General features: G+C 39.0%; 1 protein-coding gene across 1 annotated transcript in view; it reads left to right on the forward strand.

Moving 5' to 3' along the window:
* The window catches only part of Pms2 (mismatch repair endonuclease PMS2), a 133,505-nt gene extending 115,108 nt beyond the window's left edge, over positions 1-18,397 (forward strand). Inside the window, exons 13-14 of the mRNA XM_067149397.2 lie at positions 1,465-1,614; positions 18,270-18,397. Of these exons, the coding sequence (XP_067005498.2) occupies positions 1,465-1,614; positions 18,270-18,356 (237 nt within the window). The 3' untranslated portion in view covers positions 18,357-18,397. The remainder of the gene's footprint in view (positions 1-1,464; positions 1,615-18,269) is intronic.
* The last annotated feature ends 2,011 nt before the right edge of the window (positions 18,398-20,408 follow it).

The following is a 20,408-nucleotide window of genomic DNA, read 5'->3' on the forward strand; positions in this document are numbered from 1 at the left end:
ACAGCGGACTATAAGTCCAAAATCAGGTACAAGAACTAGAGAGAATCATCAATACGACAATATACAAGGGGATGATCATCGTAGCCCCTAACAGGAACACTATTTATAAGAGCGTGTTTGCTCCACTAATTTACATAGCCTAGAAGTCTGAGCTCCAAAAGTTAATATAGTCCAGCCTCCCAGGGGCATACGTTTTTTACAAAGTAATGCCTGACGAACTTTACAGTCACTTCTGCTTAACAGTTCGTTACACACTGGTCTATAAACAATTACAATTTAAACAGGGGCAATGAGTGCCTATTCTAAATGGCCTTAAAGAAAGAAAGGGTTTAACATAATTGGCCATGAACAAAAAGCTAGGAGGTGACACTTGCACTCCTTTTTGAAAAACTCCTAGAACCCTAAGTGGGCGTATAGCCCGAAGTGTCAGAGGCTAAGTCTATTCTACAGAGGGTTGACTAAATGAGAAATATTAAATCTCAAAAGTGTGTTAAGAATTAAGAGGTTTAGAAAATTTTAGCCACCCCATGCCAAGTTGAATGGAAATGAACAGAGGGTAATCACTCTTTCTTCCTTTACATTACATATTTTCCAGTAGGGAATAAAACAGTCTTTAGACTGGCCGAAAATTTTACCTTTAAACCACCAAGTTTAAAAATTTACATAAAATTAAAGAGGATTTGAGACCTTCCCCTCAAGCTATTTTCCGGAGCTATCACATATTAAAAAAATTCTGCCATTACCTTGCTCGCTGGGCCTTCCTAATGCCAATCTTCGGCTTCTGCCTCCTTAATACACGCCGCACACAATCAACTGGAGCGAAAGGGTGTGTAGTGTTTAGTGGGTAAGAATCCCACACACTTGTGGAGTGTGGACCCTTCATAAGTGTCTTTTGAAGATTTTCCACAAAACCTCGCAAAAAAAAAAAAAAATATATATATATATTTTTTTATCAAGTATATGGTACAGGAATTTATAATTTAATAATATGACCTCCAAAGAGGCCTGGTGCGGGTCTGTCTAGTTGATGCCCATCGGAAATCTGTGCATCTGAGTATGATGATAATGAGGTAGGGAGGGAGTGAAACCCAGTGTCGGCACATAGCTTACTCCTGCTGAGTAACACCATGGGGTCTGCTCAAAGCTTAACATCCCCATTCAATGTATGAATAACAACACCATCATATGCCCTCACTCCATATGAACACTGCAGAGAGGTGTGGAATTGAACCCAGGCTTTTGGCACACAATCTAGTGATTAGAAATTGTATACTACCATCCTTCGCACTCTGCTAATCAACATTCTGCTGGTGAACACTTTTTCCACCAAAGAGACTCGAAGAGAGCTTGTCTCAAATATTCATGTTGATTGCTGTATTCCTATTGGTACTTTTATTTAGAAATCTAGTTTAGGCTATTTACAGTTACAGTAAATAGATTGTATTGTTTTCTTCCTTTTTGCAGGATGCTCCTCATACAATGTGTCGTCCATCTCGTGTCAGAGCCATGTTTGCATCCCGTGCATGCCGCAAGTCTGTTATGATTGGGACTGCACTTAGTTATTCAGACATGCGAAGGCTTGTTAATCACATGGGAGAAATTGACCAACCGTGGGTGCGTTGAAGAAAATGAATTACTTTTATTTATTTTAATTTAATTTCTTTGTTACTTTCTTTTATTTTTGAAGGGAGTAGATTTGTATCCACAGTATCCTCCTCTTCTAAGAAGTGACTAAAAGTGCTGACCCCCAAGGACTTTAAACTTGGGAGCATGTGATGATAACCACAAGGCCCCTGGCTGTGTCTTTACAATGCACCCACTTGTCCCAGGCTCCCCACTTTCCTCTTTACTATATGGCCTTCTTTGTTCAGCTTTTGTTCTCTTCTGATGTCGAAGGTACCAGTATTATATATGCAAAGCATAAGGAATCTTTCATTTTCATTCCTGTCTTGCTTGGTCTTTCTCTTTATTTTACTGATAGGTTCATTCTTCTTTCTCTATGATTTGGGATAGAAGGGAATGCTTATCTCATTGGTTCCCTCAAACAACAATTACCACAACCGACAAATTTTTAAAAAATATATTAGAAGAAAGGAGTGATTGATTAAAAAAAGTACAGAAAATGAGGTAGCGTTTACAGATACCTTTAAATATCATGTACAGAAGTTAGATTTTCACATTAGCACCACTTCAGTATGCATCCTACGGTATATCTCTTGTAACTAGTACCATATACATATAAAAGCTGTCCATATTCTGAGACACTATTGAAAGAGAGAGGCTACCTCGTAGATAATAATGCAAGGAGCAAAGTTTTATGTCTCTGATTGTTGTAATCCCATTTCTCATGTGTTTATATAAACTGATGTGTACCCGTTTTTACCTAGTCAGGTCAGATCTCCTGCTATTGCAGTCTGGTTGAACTGCACTGCCTAGCCGATATGTAAATGAACTAGCATTATTATTATTATTATTATTATTATTATTATTATTATTATTATATTTATAATCTAATAATAATAAAGTCATAAGACCTCCAGAAAGGCCTGATGCAGGTCTTTTGAGTTGACACCCATAGACGACGTGCACATCTATGAGGGTAAAACCTTACATCATCATCATCATCATCATCGTTTTACAGTTCCAGTTTCGTAGGTACTGTTGGCAAGCCTCTTCCATTGTGTCTTCTTGAGATACGTTCTGTTGTTAATGATGTCCTCCAGTGTCCTTCCCCAGTCTGCAGTGTCCATCTTTACAATGTCCATCCAGTGGGTTCTCGGTACTCCCACCAACTGTTTTCATGCCACATGCCTCTCCAAGTTAACATAAGTAACTTCTGTGGAGAGGATAGGTACTTGAACATGTTCTGATGAAGGTCAATGCAATTTGGCTGGAAGCTTGGCTTCATTAAATAAATAAATAAATAAATAAATATATATATATATATATATATATTACACCCGTCCATTGCCCGGGGATATAGAAGGTTCGTAGGTTCTTGTGATAAGCCTCAGCTAAAGTCAGTCGTGACGCATAATTCTCCACCCAGGGCATGGACATCCAACTACTGTTTATGCAGTTGGACTAGCATTTGACGCAAAACGTTCATGATTATGATAGTAATAGTATTCAATAAACTTCGTAAGGCTAAATATATCTCATTTAAATAAGGAAAACGAATGTTAGTTTCTTGGAAGGATCTTTTTCCAATTTAATGAAATCAAAACCTAACTTAATACAATAATAATACATTGTATGATGATTGGATAATAGCTAGATAGACGAACGAAAATCTCTGTTGGCTAAATACCTAAAAAACATCATTATTTAAACCTTGATTGAAAATACTAACTTGATGGAAACGAATATGGAACTTGCTGAAGGCAAATCATCATTATTTATCATTAATTGTCCGCCCGCAATAAATAATAGGATCGAATAAAATTTCATTCAAAATTTTTTTTATAAACTACACTTGCTTTTATCTTCACTTATCCAAGATTTCATTTCAAAGTACCCTACATTTTATCCATTATCTCAGAAATTACCTAATTGCTAACCAACTTGAGTCCTCTAATGGTGACCAGTTTCAATATAAATATCCATAAAGTGCACACAGTGTAGGAAAACCACATAATAATTGGATCTCATATCGACATAACTCAATCAACAACAGCATGTCCCAGGAATCCGTATCAGCCACCTAAATAGAACACAATATCTAGCCGCTACAAAATCATTAATGATCCAAAGAATGATTAACAGTAACTCCTTCCACCGGCACTGCCCTCCTGAAAGAAGATCTTGAAGGCACACTATCTACGGGAAACATACTATAAGCAACTACGCAAGAATACAGTCTACTACCAGGTGACAATAATTCAATAAATACGACCTTCTACTTCACACATATTATGCTTATTAATGTTGAAGACGTCTAATTAGTGACCATTTCCTCAAATTAAATGGTATCTGCATCGTATCCCGTCGCGAAACAGTGTTTCGATGATCATATAACAATCCCTACGCTCGACCTTCGGACATCTTACACCACCAAAAATAACGACACAATTGCTTGCCTATTCTGGGTTCTTAATTGTATGACGAGCGCTTAAATCCATCTCTAAATCTCAAATAATTATTTATCACACTCCCATTATCTATTTTTCAACGAGACACTTACCATAACAATATTAATTCATCATAAAACACTTTATGGACGACCCTGTCCTTATTATTCACCATATTCAAGCACATCATACATATTCACACCTTACTTACCCAAGAGAATTCACAAGCATTCCCGAAGAATCTCTTTTATCATCACCAAAGTATCGCAGTCAACGCAACACTGATTTCACGAAACATTCGCCATTACGCAATAAACACGTATTGTATTATCATGCCGAAGACCTTCTACAAATAACTATTAAAATAAAGTCACCTCACGAAGTATTCGTGCAACACAAGTATGGTTCACTAATGAAGACACCGCATTCCTCCATTCACCGTAAACGTGAAGAAAATTCCGAGTAACTCGCGGTAAGACACGTATTTACAAGCTAAATCTTGCGTATAATAGATGATCTTAATATTACAACCTCGGACATAACCGTAATCACAAGTAACCGGGCACTAAATGATAGTCACATTAGGTCACTCAAGTTGTTTAAATTTACGTCACTTCATTATGAAAGAAAAAATACATTCTACTCTACAGCTATGCAACTACAAGAAAATAGGGTAAAGAAAATGAAATCTTGGTACTTATCAGTGAAGATTATGTGATACCGCTCTGAGTCCTTTGCTCCATTGGTCATAGTTTTGGCCCTCACTTCGGCATTATCTCCCGGGCCTGTTAGGATATCGGAATGTTTAAGCACTCATATTCATTTCCATCATTACATCATTGGAAAAATCTTCATACATTTTTGAGTCCACGGACCTGAAACTTAGAAAAACAAAATTAACACAGTGACACAGGCGTTTTACAATATCTCACAGTTATTTCCGAAACTTTCCTTGTTCAGTATTAAAACCTCAGATCGCTATTCGACACAGTTATTTTATATATCACGTTCTCTAATATTTCTCTTAGGTTCTGCGAACGTAGACGTTCCCTTTAAAGACGTGCTAATTACTGTCCTTTCAACCTTCAATCTCCGTTTTTATAGGCCATCCCATTATTCATAAAACAAAAGTTCATTACCATTGTTATGCTAATAATATCGGTCTGCATTCCATACGTTAGGCTCAACTCACTGACTTGTAACCTCTCTTCCATCTGTTTATGACAGTTCGAATGCGAATTCCAAGATAACGTGATCCCATCTGACTGGAAAGATGTACAAAGGAACACTTCACCATTGTCCTTATGACGTATGTAATCGACCTAACCTCTTCAGCGCCGCCTTGATCCTGTAACATATGGCATCAATTCATGGCCTCCTTCATGACACCGCTGGACCTGAATATCATATAGTCGACTTACTTCTTAATACTGTTGAGAATGTAAAATTATTTTGCTAATCTCTGCTCACATATAAGATAATATTTCGTGACTGTAAGCGTGCGGTGACCACGGGGTTTTGAGCTTAGGAATTTCATTCCTCATCTTATATCCATCCAATTTCCTGTCTGAATGGGCGAGTTATTCTAGATATTTGACCCAGCTGGATGTATTTCCGAGTAATTCCTGTTAACCATTCCTTTAGCATGACCTTCAATGGCTCAACAGCTGACTCACTTGCCATTGGACGGTCATAATATATACAGTAAAACCAAGTTAATTCGCAGTCTTTGGGACGCAAAAATCGGACTTCGAATTACGTGATTTCGAATCAACCGCCGCTAACTCGAAGTTCAGAAATTCCAACCCCTGCTGCAACACAAAATATTTATAGCATGCAATCACCTTGATTCATAGTTAAACCTTTCAAATGCCGTGAGGATAAATTTCCCAAATGTATCCAACAAGGTGCACTTATTGAAATAATTCTCTTGGATAATGCCATACACTGTCAAACATAACCTCACACCCGGGAAAATTAAAACATGATTCAGAGACGAGGAGTACGGTAATCTACTGTATATACACGACGCAATTTAAGCAAATAGGTTATAACTAACTTGATTTAAGTGCAGTATAAAGCACTTGCACAAGGGAGCCAACAAGGCTGTCCAAATTGGAAACACATTACACCAACAAAGCAAACTTTAAAAACCCAGATATATATTGGAAACACATGATACCAACAAAACAAACTTTAAAAACCCAGACATATATTTAAAACAAATATCAAGAATAATAGATAACTTTGTACAATACCTGAATAGCTGACAAATGTTTAATGGTTCAGTAGGGCTTTTTTTTCAATCAATCAATCAATACTGAACTGTATTTAGGACAGTCGCCCAGGTGGCAGATTCCCTATCTGTTGTTTTCCTATCCTTTTCCTAAATGATTTCAAAGAAATTGAAAATTTATTGAACATCTCCCTGGGTAAGTTATTCCAATCCCTAACTCCCCTTCCTATAAATGAATATTTGCCCCAGTTTGTCCTCTTGAATTCCAACTTTATCTTCATATTGTGATCTTTCCTACTTTTATAAACGCCACTCAAACTTATTCGTTTACTAATGTCATTCCACGCCATCTCTCCGCTGACAGCATGTATTGAATAGGTGACAGAATAAACCATTTAGCATCCTACATTCAGTATCTTCAATAAGGATAACAATGATTTTTATCACTTGCAACATACCACTTAGTCGATCAGCTCTTCTTCTTTCTCTCAATTCTTCCCAGCCCAAACTGCAACATTTTTGTAACACTACTCTTTTGTCAGAAATCACCCAGAACAAATCGAGCTGCTTTTCTTTGGATTTTTTTCCAGTTCTTGAATCAGGTAATCCTGTTGAGGGTCCCATACACTGGAACCATACTCTAGTTGGGGTCTTACCAGAGACTTATATGCCCTCTCCTTTACATCCTTACTACAACCCCTAAACACCCTCATAACCATATGCAGAGATCTGTACCCTTTATTTACAATCCCATTTATGTGATTACCCCAATTAAGATCTTTCCTTATATTAACACCTAGACACTTACAATGATCCCCCAAAGGAACTTTCACTCCATCAACGCAGTAATTAAAACTGAGAGGACTTTTCCTATTTGTGAAACTCACAACCTGACTTTTAACCCCGTTTATCAACATACCATTGCCTGCTGTCCATCTCACAACATTATCGAGGTCACGTTGCAGTTGCTCACAATCTTGTAACTTATTTATTACTCTATAGAGAATAACATCATCCGCAAAAAGCCTTACCTCTGATTCCACTCCTTTACTCATATCATTTATATACATAAGAAAACATAAAGGTCCGATAATACTGCCTTGAGGAATTCCCCTCTTAATTATTACAGGGTCAGATAAAGCTTCACCTACTCTAATTCTCTGAGATCTATTTTGTAGAAATATAGCAACCCATTCAGTCACTCTTTTGTCTAGTCCAATTGCACTCATTTTTTGCCATTAGTCTCCCATGATCCACCCTATGAAATGCTTATACACTGGGCGAGTTGGCCGTGCGCGTAGAGGCGCGCGGCTGTGAGCTTGCATCCGGGAGATAGGTTTGAATCCCACTATCGGCAGCCCTGAAAATGGTTTTCCGTGGTTTCTCATTTTCACACCAGGCAAATGCTGGGGCTGTACCTTAATTAACACGGCCGCTTCCTTCCAACTCCTAGGCCTTTCCTATCCCATCGTCGCCATAAGACCTATCTGTGTCGGTGCAATGTAAAGCCCCTAGCAAAAAAATAAATAAATAAATAAAATGCATATACAGGTCAATCGCGATACAGAACATTTGACCTCCTGAATCCAAGATATCTGCTATATCTCCTACAAGTTGAGCTTCAGTGGAATAACCTTTCCTAAAACCGAACTGCCTTCTTTCGAACCAGTTATTAATTTCACAAACATGTCTAATATAATCAGAAAGAAGGCCTTCCCAAAGCTTACATACAATGCATGTCAAACTTACTGGCCTGTAATTTTCAGCTTTATGTTTATCACCCTTTCCTTTATACACAGGGGCTACTATAGCAACTCTCCATTCATCTGGTATAGCTCCTTCAACCAAACAATAATCAGATAAGTACTTCAGATATGTTACTATATCCCAACCCATTGTCTTTAGTATATCCCCATAAATCTTATAAATTCCAGCCGCTTTTCTAGTTTTCAGCTTTTGTGTCTTATTGTAAATGTCATTGTTATCATAGATAAATTTTAATACTTCTTTAGCCTTAGTCTCCTCCTCTATCTGGACATTATCCTTGTAACCAAAAATCTTTAAATACTGCTGACCGAATACTTCTGCCTTTTGAAGATCCTCACATACACACTCCCCTTGTTCATTAATTATTCCTGGATTGTCCTTCTTGGAACCTGTTTCTGCCTTAAAATACCTATAGATACCCTCCCATTTTTCACTGTGTAGAGGCGCGCGGCTGTGAGCTTGCATCCGGGAGATAGTAGGTTCGAATCCCACTATCGGCAGCCCTGAAAATGGTTTTCCGTGCTTTCCCATTTTCACACCAGGCAAATGCTGGGGCTGTACCTTAATTAAGGCCACGGCCGCTTCCTTCCAACTCCTAGGCCTTTCCTATCCCATCGTCGCCATAAGACCTATCTGTGTCGGTGCGACGTAAAGCCCCCTAGCAGTTTTCACTAAAATTTGTATGACTGCCAATTATACTTGCCATCATGTTATCCTTAGCTGCCTTCTTTGCTAGATTCAATTTTCTAGTAAGTTCCTTCAATTTCTCCTTACTTCCACAGCCATTTCTAACTCTATTTCTTTCCAGTCTGCACCTCCTTCTTAGTCTCTTTATTTCTCTATTATAATAAGGTGGGTCTTGACCATTCCTTACCTCCTTCAAAGGCACAAACCTGTTTTCGTATTCCTCAACAATTTCTTTAAACCCATGCCAGAGTCTGTTTACATTTTTATTTACCGTTTTCCATCGATCATAGTTACTTTTTAGAAACTGCCTCATGCCTGCTTTATCAGCCATATGGTACTGCCTAATAGTCCTACTTTTAAGACCTTCCTTTCTATCACATTTATTTTTAACTAAAACAGCTTCATGATCACTAATACCATCTATTACTTCAGTTTCTCTATAGAGCTCATCTGGTTTTATCAGCACCACATCCAGGTTATTTTTTCCTCTGGGTGGTTCCATCACTTTCTGAATCAGCTGTCCTCCCATATTAACTTACTTGCCATTTGTTGGTCATGCTTCCTGTCATTCGCATTTCGTTCCCAATTGACATCTGGTAAATTCAGATTTCCCGCTACAATCACATTTCTTTCCATGTCGTTTCCTACATAGCTGATTATCTTATCAAATAAATCTGAATCCTTGTCAGTGCTACCCTTTCCCGGTCTGTACACTCCAAATATATCAAATTGCCTATTATCTTTAGAAATGAGCTTTACACCTAGAATTTCATGTGTCTCATCTGTAACTTTTTCGTAGCTTACAAATTCTTCTTTCACCAGAATGAATACTCCCCCTCTCCCCATTCCTATCCTATCTCTACAATACACACTCCAGTTGTCCAACTCGTTGGCTGAATGGTCAGCGTACTGGCCTTCGGTTCAGAGGGTCCCGGGTTCGATTCCCGGCCGGGTCGGGGATTTTAACCTTCATTGGTTAATTCCAATGGCCCGGGGGCTGGGTGTTTGTGATGTCCCCAACATCCATGCAACTTACACACCACATATAACACTATCCTCCATCACAATAACACGCAGTTACCTACACATGGCAGGTGCCGCCCACCCTCATCGGAGGGTCTGCCTTACAAGGGCTGCACTCGGCTAGAAATAGCCACACGAAATTATTATTACACTCCAGTTCCGTGAGAAAATTTCTGCATCCTCTATATCATTTCTCAGCCATGATTCGACTCCTATTACAATATCTGGTAAATATATATCTATTAAATTACTCAATTCTATTCCTTTCTGTACAATACTTCTACAGTTCAACACTAACAATTTTATGTCATCCCTACTTGATTTCCAGTTCCCTGTTCCCTTATCACCGCTCCCTAGGCCACCCCGTTTCCCTGAATGTACCTCCCTATTACCCTTCCAAACAATTTTCCTAACTTATACGTACCACTGCGGTTTAAGTGAAGGCCATCTGAGCACAGATCTCTATCTCCTACCCACCCATTAGGATCTAGAAATTTCACTCCCAGTTTCCCACATACCCACTCCTTAGTCTCATTCAAATCCCCTCCAGTCAGTATCACTCCTACACAGTTCCACTAATAACAATCTCCGCTTTCTTAAACTTCACCTGTGCTGCATTTATAAGATCCCACACATCTCCAACTATGTTGGTACTTATATCAGCTTGCCTTACTTTGTTGGTACCAACGTGAAACACTACCACCTTCTCCTTCTCCTCCTCCCTCTCTTCTACTTTCGTCAACATCTGCCTCAACCTAATTTCTGCATAACATTCTACCCTGGTTCCCTTTCCTCCACACACTTTCCCCACATGTCTAACAGTGGAATCCCCCATGACTAGAGCCTCAACCCTACCCACCTCATTTGATCCCCTCCCCTCCTGGTCAGCTTTATCTTTCCTGATAGCTGCAGAAGCTACTTCCTCCTCCCTTTTCTCCTTCCCATGACCCTGTTCTACTTGTCTTTTCCTATCCTCTACTCTACATTTCCCTTTCTGACCTTTTCCCTTCCTCCTACTTCCACACATCTCAGCAACAGTTCCCTGTCCCTCATCTTCCCTCTGTTGTTCTACCTGGAGTGACTCGTACCGATTTCGCACAGACACCTATCCTGAATTCTGATCCTGAATAGAGCCCTTAACTTGCAATCTCCTTCCCCTTAGAACATTAGACCACCTGTCTTCTACAACTCCCCCCTTTCCTTCCCCTCCCTTTTATACACCTACTGTAACCTGTACATTGTTTGAGGGAGTCCTATCTTCCTTCCTGTCTTCTGTGAGAATCCTATCTCCAATTAAAATTGAAATAATTGATAAGGAGATTCCACCTATTCAATACCAAAGAATAAGAAATGTAGTGAATTACATTCTCATTTAATAATAATTAGAAATGGTACCGGTTTCGACCCTAGTCCAGGTCATCATCAGCCGATTAAGAAATGGAAAACAATGCATAGGATCAGTAGAAGAGGCAATATGAAAAGGAAATGAACGGGGGTAGACATTGTAAAACTTAGAAGTAAAATACAAGTCATTCAAAAGAAAAACAGTGCGCAATTCTCTTAGCGGCAGCAAGGCACACGTAGCGCTAGGCAAAGTCCCGCAATGATTACGAATAGCGGAGAACTGTTCAAAGCCAGTTATTTAAACACTGTCAGGCATAGTCACATCACAATCGAACACATTGTGATTGTAATGTGACTATGCCTGACAGTGTTTAAATAACTGGCTTTGAACAGTTCTCCGCTATTCGTAATCATTGTGGGACTTTGCCTAGCGCTACGTGTGCCTTGCTGCCGCTAAGAGAATTGCGCACTGTTTTTCTTTTGAATGACTTGTATTTTACTTCTTCTAACTTTTACAGTGTCTACCCCCATTCATTTCCTTTTCATATTGCCTCTTCTACTGATCCTATGCATTGTTTTCCATTTCTTAATAGGCTGATGATGACCTGGACTAGGGTCGAAACCGGTACCATTTCTAATTATTATTAAATGAGAATGTAATTCACTACATTTCTTATTCTTTGGTATTGAATAGGTGGAATCTCCTTATCAATTATTTCAATTTTAATTGTGATATTCTTCAATACGGAACAATGAAATTTTTAACTTTAAATTCTATCTTCCTCAAACTCTCCAACTACTCCCTCATACCCCTCAATGCCTCGCCACACCCACAGTTCGTATACTCGCGCTCCTTGGCCATTCTTTACGGAAGAAATAAAAATAAAAATAAAATAACTTATTTTTTTTTGTCACACATTAGGCTTATTGCCTTTTAAAGAAAGAATGTATGAGAGGTTGCTTCATCTTTTTTTTATAAACACTAGCTACGAACTGCTCCATATGGGCCATAGGCTTAATTGTAGCATCGTCAGCATCACTTGCACTTATCACTGAATCCAACACGGCTAGAGCGGCAAGTACATCATTATTTGACAGAATAGTTGCCACCTGTGCCGTATCTTTGTCGTGTTCAACATCAGCTGTAGCTGCATCTCCCTTTGGCATCATGTGATCACAGCTGATCATCATAGCGGGATCCCGTTCTTCTGAAGTAGTCTCTGCATGGTCTATGGCGATGTATTCAGAGAAAGTCATACCGACATCGGACTTTTGCCGTAACTCCTCCCATTCATCTTCATTGTCGTCTTCTTCTCTTTCTTCTACTTCACTTAACGAACAAAAACCACACTTGACGAAGCAGTTCTTGATTGTCGATGAAGGAATAGCGTCCCAGGCAACTGTCACACTCCGCATTTCATCAATCATGTTCCACTTGCGTATTTCTCCCACCGGAATATTTCTAGCAACTTCCTGGAGAAAGTAATGCACCAGTCGCTTTCTGTAGGCACGTTTCACAGACGAAATTATGCCTTGGTCTAGGGGCTGCAAGTAGCTCGTAGTGTTGGCCGGCAGAAAAAGAAGACGCACATGTTTTCAAATTAGATTATGTTTGTGTGCAGCGCACTGATCCAACAACAGAAGTATTTTCTTGTCCTGGCATGCCATTTTGCGCTTAAGGCATACCAGCCACTTCTCAAACCTTTTTCCTGTCGTCCAGGAATTTTTAGACGACTTATATTTGCACGGAAAGTGCCTGATGCCCTTAAAACAACATTGCTTCTCGAACTTGCTTATAACAAGGGGAGGAAGTATCTCGCTTCCGTCTGCATTGCAACACAGAAGGACTGTGACCCTATCCTTGTAAGATTTCCTGCCATGGCACTTCTCTCCCTTAAAACCATAAGTCCGTTTGGGCTCAGCATTAAAGAACAATGCAGTCTCATCGGTATTGAAGATATTGTTCGGTGCATACAAATTGATTATGTGAGCCACGTTTTCTCGCCAACTGTCTGCATCACTAGTGTTCACTGATTCGGCTTCTCTGCACACTGCCTGCCATGTGATATTGTGCCGTTCCTTAAAACGCTGAATCCACCCGTTTGAACACTGAAACTCAAGACCCATCTTCAGCGCCAGTTCATTCGCCTTCCCCTTAATAATGTTGCCATCTACAGGGATATTGTTTGCCCGAACATGCCGAGCCGGGCTGAGTGGCTCAGACGGTTAAGGCGCTGGCCTTCTAACCCCACCTTGGCAGGTTCGATCCTGGCTCAGTCCGGTGGTATTTGAAGGTGCTCAAATACGACAGCCCCGTGTCGGTAGATTTACTGGCACGAAAAAGAACTCCTGCGGGACTAAATTCCGGCACCTCGGCGTTTCCGAAGACCTTAAAAAGTAGTTAGTGGGACGTAAAACAAATAACATTATTATTATTAACATTATTATCGAACATGCCGAAACCACTCGATCAATTGTACTTCCAAATTCGAATATTTAGCTCCTTGAATGCGCATTCGCTTTGCTGTATTTACACCCTGCATTTTCTGAGCTTCTATGCTCTCACGATTTTTTTAAAATGTTGAAAGCGTGGACACAGGAATTCCAAAGTCTTCAGCTATTTCAGTTTTTGTTTTTTGTGCTTTGTCTACCTCCTTTATAATTTTCACTTTCTCACTGAGTGTCTTTGAAGAATACTGACGCTTAGCCATCTCGTAACACAAAAAAGGAACACACGTGCCCTAAACTAAAATATTGTAACAATAAACTAAAATACATTATTAATAAAATATAACAACTTCGAAGTGTATAACTGCACACTAAAACTTTAAGTAAACTGAGTAACTAGAAGAATACAAAAGAACTATGATTTCACTAGAACTTGGCAACCCTGAAGCACGCTGTAGACACATCAAACTCAAAGTGAAAGTGCGGAAAGATAAACATTCCAGAAGATGCGTTCTATCGTGACGCGAAGAATTTTAAATTCAAATTACGCCATAAAGTATTATTTTTAACAAACTGAAGGACAATTTTGAATTAAAAGTCTGAATTTCAATACTAGGACCAGCGTTGTTCTTCAAATTACGAATTATCTGTATTTCGAATTAAACAATTTAAATAACATGCAAAACCGAGAATTACGCAGTTTGAATTAACCGATTTTGAATTATCGAGGTTCTACTGTAGTGGCTTTAATCCAGTATTCATTTGTTTCTTTACGTTAATAAACTGTCCTTGTTGGCTCCATCCTCATGACATGCCCAAACCACCTCAATCTGGACATGTTAACCTGATCTAACAATGATGTCTCAATTCCAGCTTCCTTTCTAACCATGTCATTCCTTAACTTGTCCAGTTTTGTTTACTGAATTGTGGATCTCAGGAATTTCATCTCAGATGCCTGCAACCTTGACGAGTCCTTAATGAGAGTGCAGGTCTTGATACCATATGTTAAGATTGATATGAAGTACTGATTGAACATCTCCAGCTTTGATTTTATTGATACTCTGGGATCTCAGAGGACTTTCTGGTAGAAATTAGAGCTCTTCTGCACTCTCTTTGCCACCTCTTTTGTGGCTAATATATCTCGAGATATTACACTGCTGAGGTATGTAAAGTTTTCCACACTTTCTAGTGGATGATTTCCTAGCATGATGTTCACTGGTTGCCCCTTTCTGTTTATTGGCATCACTACTGTTTTGGGTTTGCTTATCTTGAGATTGAATTCCTGGAACTTAATCTTCCATACATTGTGTCTCAACTGTACTTGTTCCTCAATTTCTCCCCAGATCATATCAACATCAGCGAAAGCCATTGTATTTAGTTCACCAGAGATTTTCTTGATGTTCTTCATTATGTCATCTGTGATGGTGAGAAGCAGTACTGGGTATAGTACACTGCCTTGCTGGACTTCACTTTTGGTCTGGAACCTGGATGAATGTCCATCACCCAGTTGCACACAGCTGGTACAGTGCTCATACAGCACCTGAACTTTCCTCACCAGTCCCTCCGACACATTCCTTTTTTCCAGGCATTTCCATATCTCCTCTCTTGCAATGCTGTCATATGGCTTCTCAATATAAAGGAAAACCATGAAGAGATCTTTGCATTTTCCCCAATATTTCTCCATTAACATACGGACACTGAAGATTAGGTCTATTAGGCCTAGTAGGCCTGAAGCCATACAGTACTGTGTAGGACCTTAAAAAAAAAAAAAACACACACTCTCTCTCTCTCTCTCTCTCTCTCTCTCTCTCTCTCTCTCTCTCGTGATGGGTCGAACATTATGAGACAGTGCTGAAATTCGTGTGTGTTGTGCTACTGTGCACTGTGCACTGTGCTTTCAAATGCCGACGGAACTCGGTGAATAGCTTGATGAACCAGTCTGTAATTGCTTCGGTTGTGAAAATGTGTGTATATATATAAATAATACAATTTAATATAATTTAAGTACGTAAACAGGATCTTGTAGATTCTTTAGAACAGTTGATGTAAAAACCAATTGTAAAGAGAAAAATGGTAAAAAGTGCAATACCGGAAACAAATGAAAAGCGTATATGCACAGTGCGCTACTTCTTGAAGATAAGAAGGTCGTAGTTGAGGTAGTCCAAGGCAGCGCAAGGTGTGAGTTTAAATTTGAATGTAAAGACCCAAAATGCAGGTGGAACTATAGTATATACAGTTCAATTCGAAAAAAGTAGTTTTTGAGAGTTGAAAAGAAAAGATAGAATAAGTTAATAAAGGAAGAGGATTAGTAGATAAGAGAAGATAAAAGGGTTGGAAGTTGAAAGAAGATGGGAAAGGATAAGATAGGGAATTAAAGGAGGAGTATTTTAGGGTGGGTTAGGAGGGTGGGTTATTGGAGGTAGAAAACGTGGGTAGGAACTTTGTAAGGCATGGAAAATTGAATCTGGGTTTTGAAACTTAGAATTTTTAAGAAGAATTAGGAAGTCAAATAGGATATTGGGTTTTTCAGAAATATCATTTAAATTGAAATTTAAATTGAAATTAGGGTTGAAGTATTGGTCAAGGTGAATAAAACAATTTTCAGTAGTGTTTAGGAGTGGGCCTTTGTTAATGATTTTAAGTATTTTTATGTCTTTTTCAATATTGGTGAAATTATGCTTGGAGTCTTGTATGTGTTGTCCTATAGCAGAGAATCTGTTGTATTTAATGGCGTTGATATGTTCGAAGTATCTGATGTTAAAGCTGTGGCCAGTCTGTCCGATGTACGAGGAGCTGCAGTTGTTACATTTGAATCTGTACACTCCGGAATTAGAAAAAGCATTAGATTTGTTTACTGATTTAGAGTTGTGTAATATATCAAGATTTCTGTTATTGGTTTTAAAATAAATTTTCATGTTGTGTTTTTTAAGAACATTAGTTATTTTATAAGCATCTTGAGTGAAAGTAAAAGTGGAAAATGCAGTGGGTTTGGCTTTGTCTTTTGATAACATAGTTTTAGGATGGTGTTTGAATTTGTTGATGATACGGTTTATGAAAGAGTTGTTAAAGCCATTAAATTTAGCAATATTACGGATGGTGTTCAATTTGTTACTTAAATCTTTTTTAGACATAGGGGTGTTGAAGGCACGAAAAATTAGGCTGTTATAAGTAGCACGTTTATGTGCTTGAGGGTGTGAAGAATCTTGCCGTATTGTGGTTGCTGTTTGGGTTGGTTTTCTGAAAATTTTGTAAGTTAAAGAAGAAGGATGTCTAGTTATAGTTAAGTCTAGAAAATTAAGAGTTTTGTTGTGTTCTGATTCAAGGGTGAATTTAATGTTAGAGTCAATGTTGTTGAGAAGAAGAAGTGTAGAGGCTGCGTTGGTTGATTCTTCATTTAATATTACTAATGTGTCGTCAACATATCTGGCCCAAAAGAGGATATTAGAGAAATTATTATTATTATTAATTTTTGTGTTTTCTAAGAAGTCGAGGTATATTTGAAAGCACAGTGCCGGACATTGAGTGTGTTGCGCTGATCTTCAGGAGCTAGCCATTTGCTTCAATCAAGCGACTCGTCTTCGACTTCTAAACAATTTTGGGACTTCTTATTCATTAAATTATATTGTGACTTTGCGCCTCATTCGCTTGGCTTATTTAACTTTTCACCTCTTCTTGTAAACATTATGAGACAGTGCTGAAATTCGCGTGTGTTGTGCTACTTCTTATAAGTGACTGACTTCCTACTTCTAGATTTTACGATTTAAAATTGCACAGTGCCAATCCCCATTAACATATTTTGCCTCTTCAACTGTTGTTGTGAAAGACACACTCTTTAATTTCTTATTTACCTATGCTTTGTTTTTTGCATTTTATTCAGCTGATGATGACCCAGATTAGGGTCGAAACCAGTACCGCTTCCGCCTTTAATTAAATAGGAATGTAATATTACATTTCATATTTATTTGTATTGAATAGGTTGAACTACCTTATTTATTATTTCAATTTCATTGTGATACATTTCAATACGGAACATTATGAAATTTTTATCATCCTATTCAGTCAAGTTATATAGAAAGAAAGGAACACATAATACGATAAACACAAAGTTAGGTCAGTGTTAGAAGAGAAAGCAATAGAAAAGGAGCCAGTGGCAAGCATGAAAACACACTTTCCATTTCAAGACTGAAAATCTGTCAAAATGACCCCTCAGTGAGTATTGAAGCCCACCCTCCAATGAAGCTGGGAAGCAGAAATGAACTCATTATGGGGCTGGGAGGAAGTGGTTATTGAAGAATTGGGATTGGTGAAGAGAGAGCTTATTTTTTGAATCAGGCAGTATATGAAGATGTGGAGATTGCCCTTGTCTTTGTGTTTCCATGTTGTTGTTTTTTTGTCTCTTTTTCTATCACTCCCTCTTCAGATGCTAACCTGTCTTTGTGTCTATCCTGTGTGTTCCTGTTCATGTTTCTATCTTTCTATGTATAACCTGGCTCATCGCTTGTTTGTTTCTTTACATTTCCTATTCTGTTATGTGTCTGTTCATTACATCCTTACTTAGGTAAGATACTTTTCTTCCTTTTTCTTATTGATTTTACTTTATCAGTTATCATTTTGAATTTTTCACTGATATCCTATTTTTCATAAGTTTCTCCTTGTTTGTTTGCTAATTTTGATTGTGATCTTGTCTTTTGCAGAATTGCCCGCATGGTCGCCCTACAATGAGGCATTTAGTAAATATGGACTTCGTGTACAACAGATGGAAAGATCGTTTGAATGCTTGATTATCTCTTCTGCCATGTAACTAGTACCTGAAAATAAATTTATGTGCCAATCAAAAGAAGATTCAAAAATATAATTTTCTGTGTAGAAAGTGGAGATGATGACCTTAGGTAAGCAATTACCGGGAGATTCAAAAATTCAGGCTTTCTGTATATAAATAAGAGAAATGGAGCAATGTTACTGCCTACTTCTCTAGCACACATTGGTATAGTCCAAAATTTTCTTGCACAAGAAAGGTACTTTAGACCATATTGCAAGTTACCCATCTAGGCTGCAAAGAGGATTTGTATTGCTAAATGCCTGATGGACTATGAAAACAAAAAAAGAAGAAGCAGTGGTGATGGTGGTAATTGTTTTAAGAGGAAGTACAACTAGGCAGCCATCCTCTATTAACACTAATCAAAGAGAGAGAATTGAAGGGATCCAATACTCCAAAAAATGAAGGTATCGGCCGAAGAAAGACAGGGCCACGAAGGATGTGAAAATGAAAGGTTCCCTAGGCCTCGAATGCTCTAATACCATTGGGGTCAGAAAAGAACAAGAGTCAACCAAGGGAGGTCGAATAGGATAGACGAAAGTGAGGAGTGGTGGTGGTGGTGATTATTGTTTTAAGAGGAAGTACAACTGGGTAACCATCCTCTATATAACACTAATCAGAGGGAAAATATGGAAGGGGTCCGACACTTCGAAAAATGAAGATATCGGCCAAAGGAAGGCAAGGGCCATGAAGGGCGTGAAAATGAAAGACTCCCTAGCCCTCGCAAACCTAATAGCGTCGGGGTCGGAAAAGAACAAGAGTTGACCAAGAGAAGTCGGATAGGCTAGTAGAAAGTGAGGAGCGTGGCAAAGTAAGTGGAAGCAATGCCAGGACTCAGCTGAGGGCCCCGTGGTCGCCAACCCACGCTCCAAAGTTCAGAGCCCTTGAGGCCCCTTTTAGTCACCTCTTACGACAGGCAGGGGATACCGTGGGTGTTATTCTACCGCCCCCACCCACAGGGGGACAAAAGTGAGGAGCCTGGCACAAGTAACCTTTTAATCGCCTCTTGCAACAGGCAGGAGATACTGTGGGTGTTATTCTACTGCCCCACCCAAAAGAGAGGAGGAGGAGAAGAAGAATAATAAGAAGAAGGAGAAGAAGAAGAACTACTACCATCCCCTTACAAGCCATGAAGGCCCTTGGAGGAGTGGAAGGTAAAGGTTTCCATTATCTATAATCTCGGCACTGCCGGGCTGAGTGTCTCAGACGGTTGAGGCGCTGGCCTTCTGACCCCAACATGGCAGGTTCGATCCTGGCTCAGTCCGATGGAATTTGAAGGTGCTCAAATACGTCAGCCTCGTGTCTGTAGATTTACTGGCACATAAAAGAACTCCTGCAGGACTATATTCCGGCACCTCGGCGTCTCCGAAAACCATAAAAAGTAGTTAGTGAGACGTAAAGTAAATAACATTTTAAAAAATTATTAATCTCGGCACTTGGTGGGATGGAATAATTGGTTATGCGGCCGGTCACCTTTGCCTCTAAGAATTAATCAGGTACTCACTTTTGGCGTAGGCTGAGTGGACCTCAGGGCCATGTACATCTCTGGAAATGGAAATGTATACTTTAAAGTTTTCAACTTCTTGACGAGGAATCAAAATGAGATCCTTCCACACGAACCGAGCATGCCTTTACTGCCTTGGCTAAGCAGCTCCTTGATAGATTATGAAACTCAGTTCAGAGGCTCTAAGAAATGTAAGCATGTCATTTGGAATCCTTAAAGTGAGTTTTATTTGTAAACAAGACTTAACTTCAATCATATTTGCTGCATATTGGAGAACAACATTTAAGAACAAAGTCTGTAATTATATTATTTTATTCTTGACTCTGCTACCAATTTAAGACTGGTTTTGAGAGATTAGAGCAAGTTTTAAGACTGGATGGCAGCAGGATGCACTCAATCTCAGGTTCACCCACTTGACAAAAGAAGTATAGCAGGTTAAAATCTCACTCTTTGCTATCCTAGCTCCAGGGTGTCCCCCACTTCAGGCATATTGTACGATGGTACCCACCATTA

The sequence above is a fragment of the Anabrus simplex genome, chromosome 1, assembly GCF_040414725.1.
Source record: "Anabrus simplex isolate iqAnaSimp1 chromosome 1, ASM4041472v1, whole genome shotgun sequence".
Lineage (NCBI taxonomy): Eukaryota > Metazoa > Arthropoda > Insecta > Orthoptera > Tettigoniidae > Anabrus > Anabrus simplex.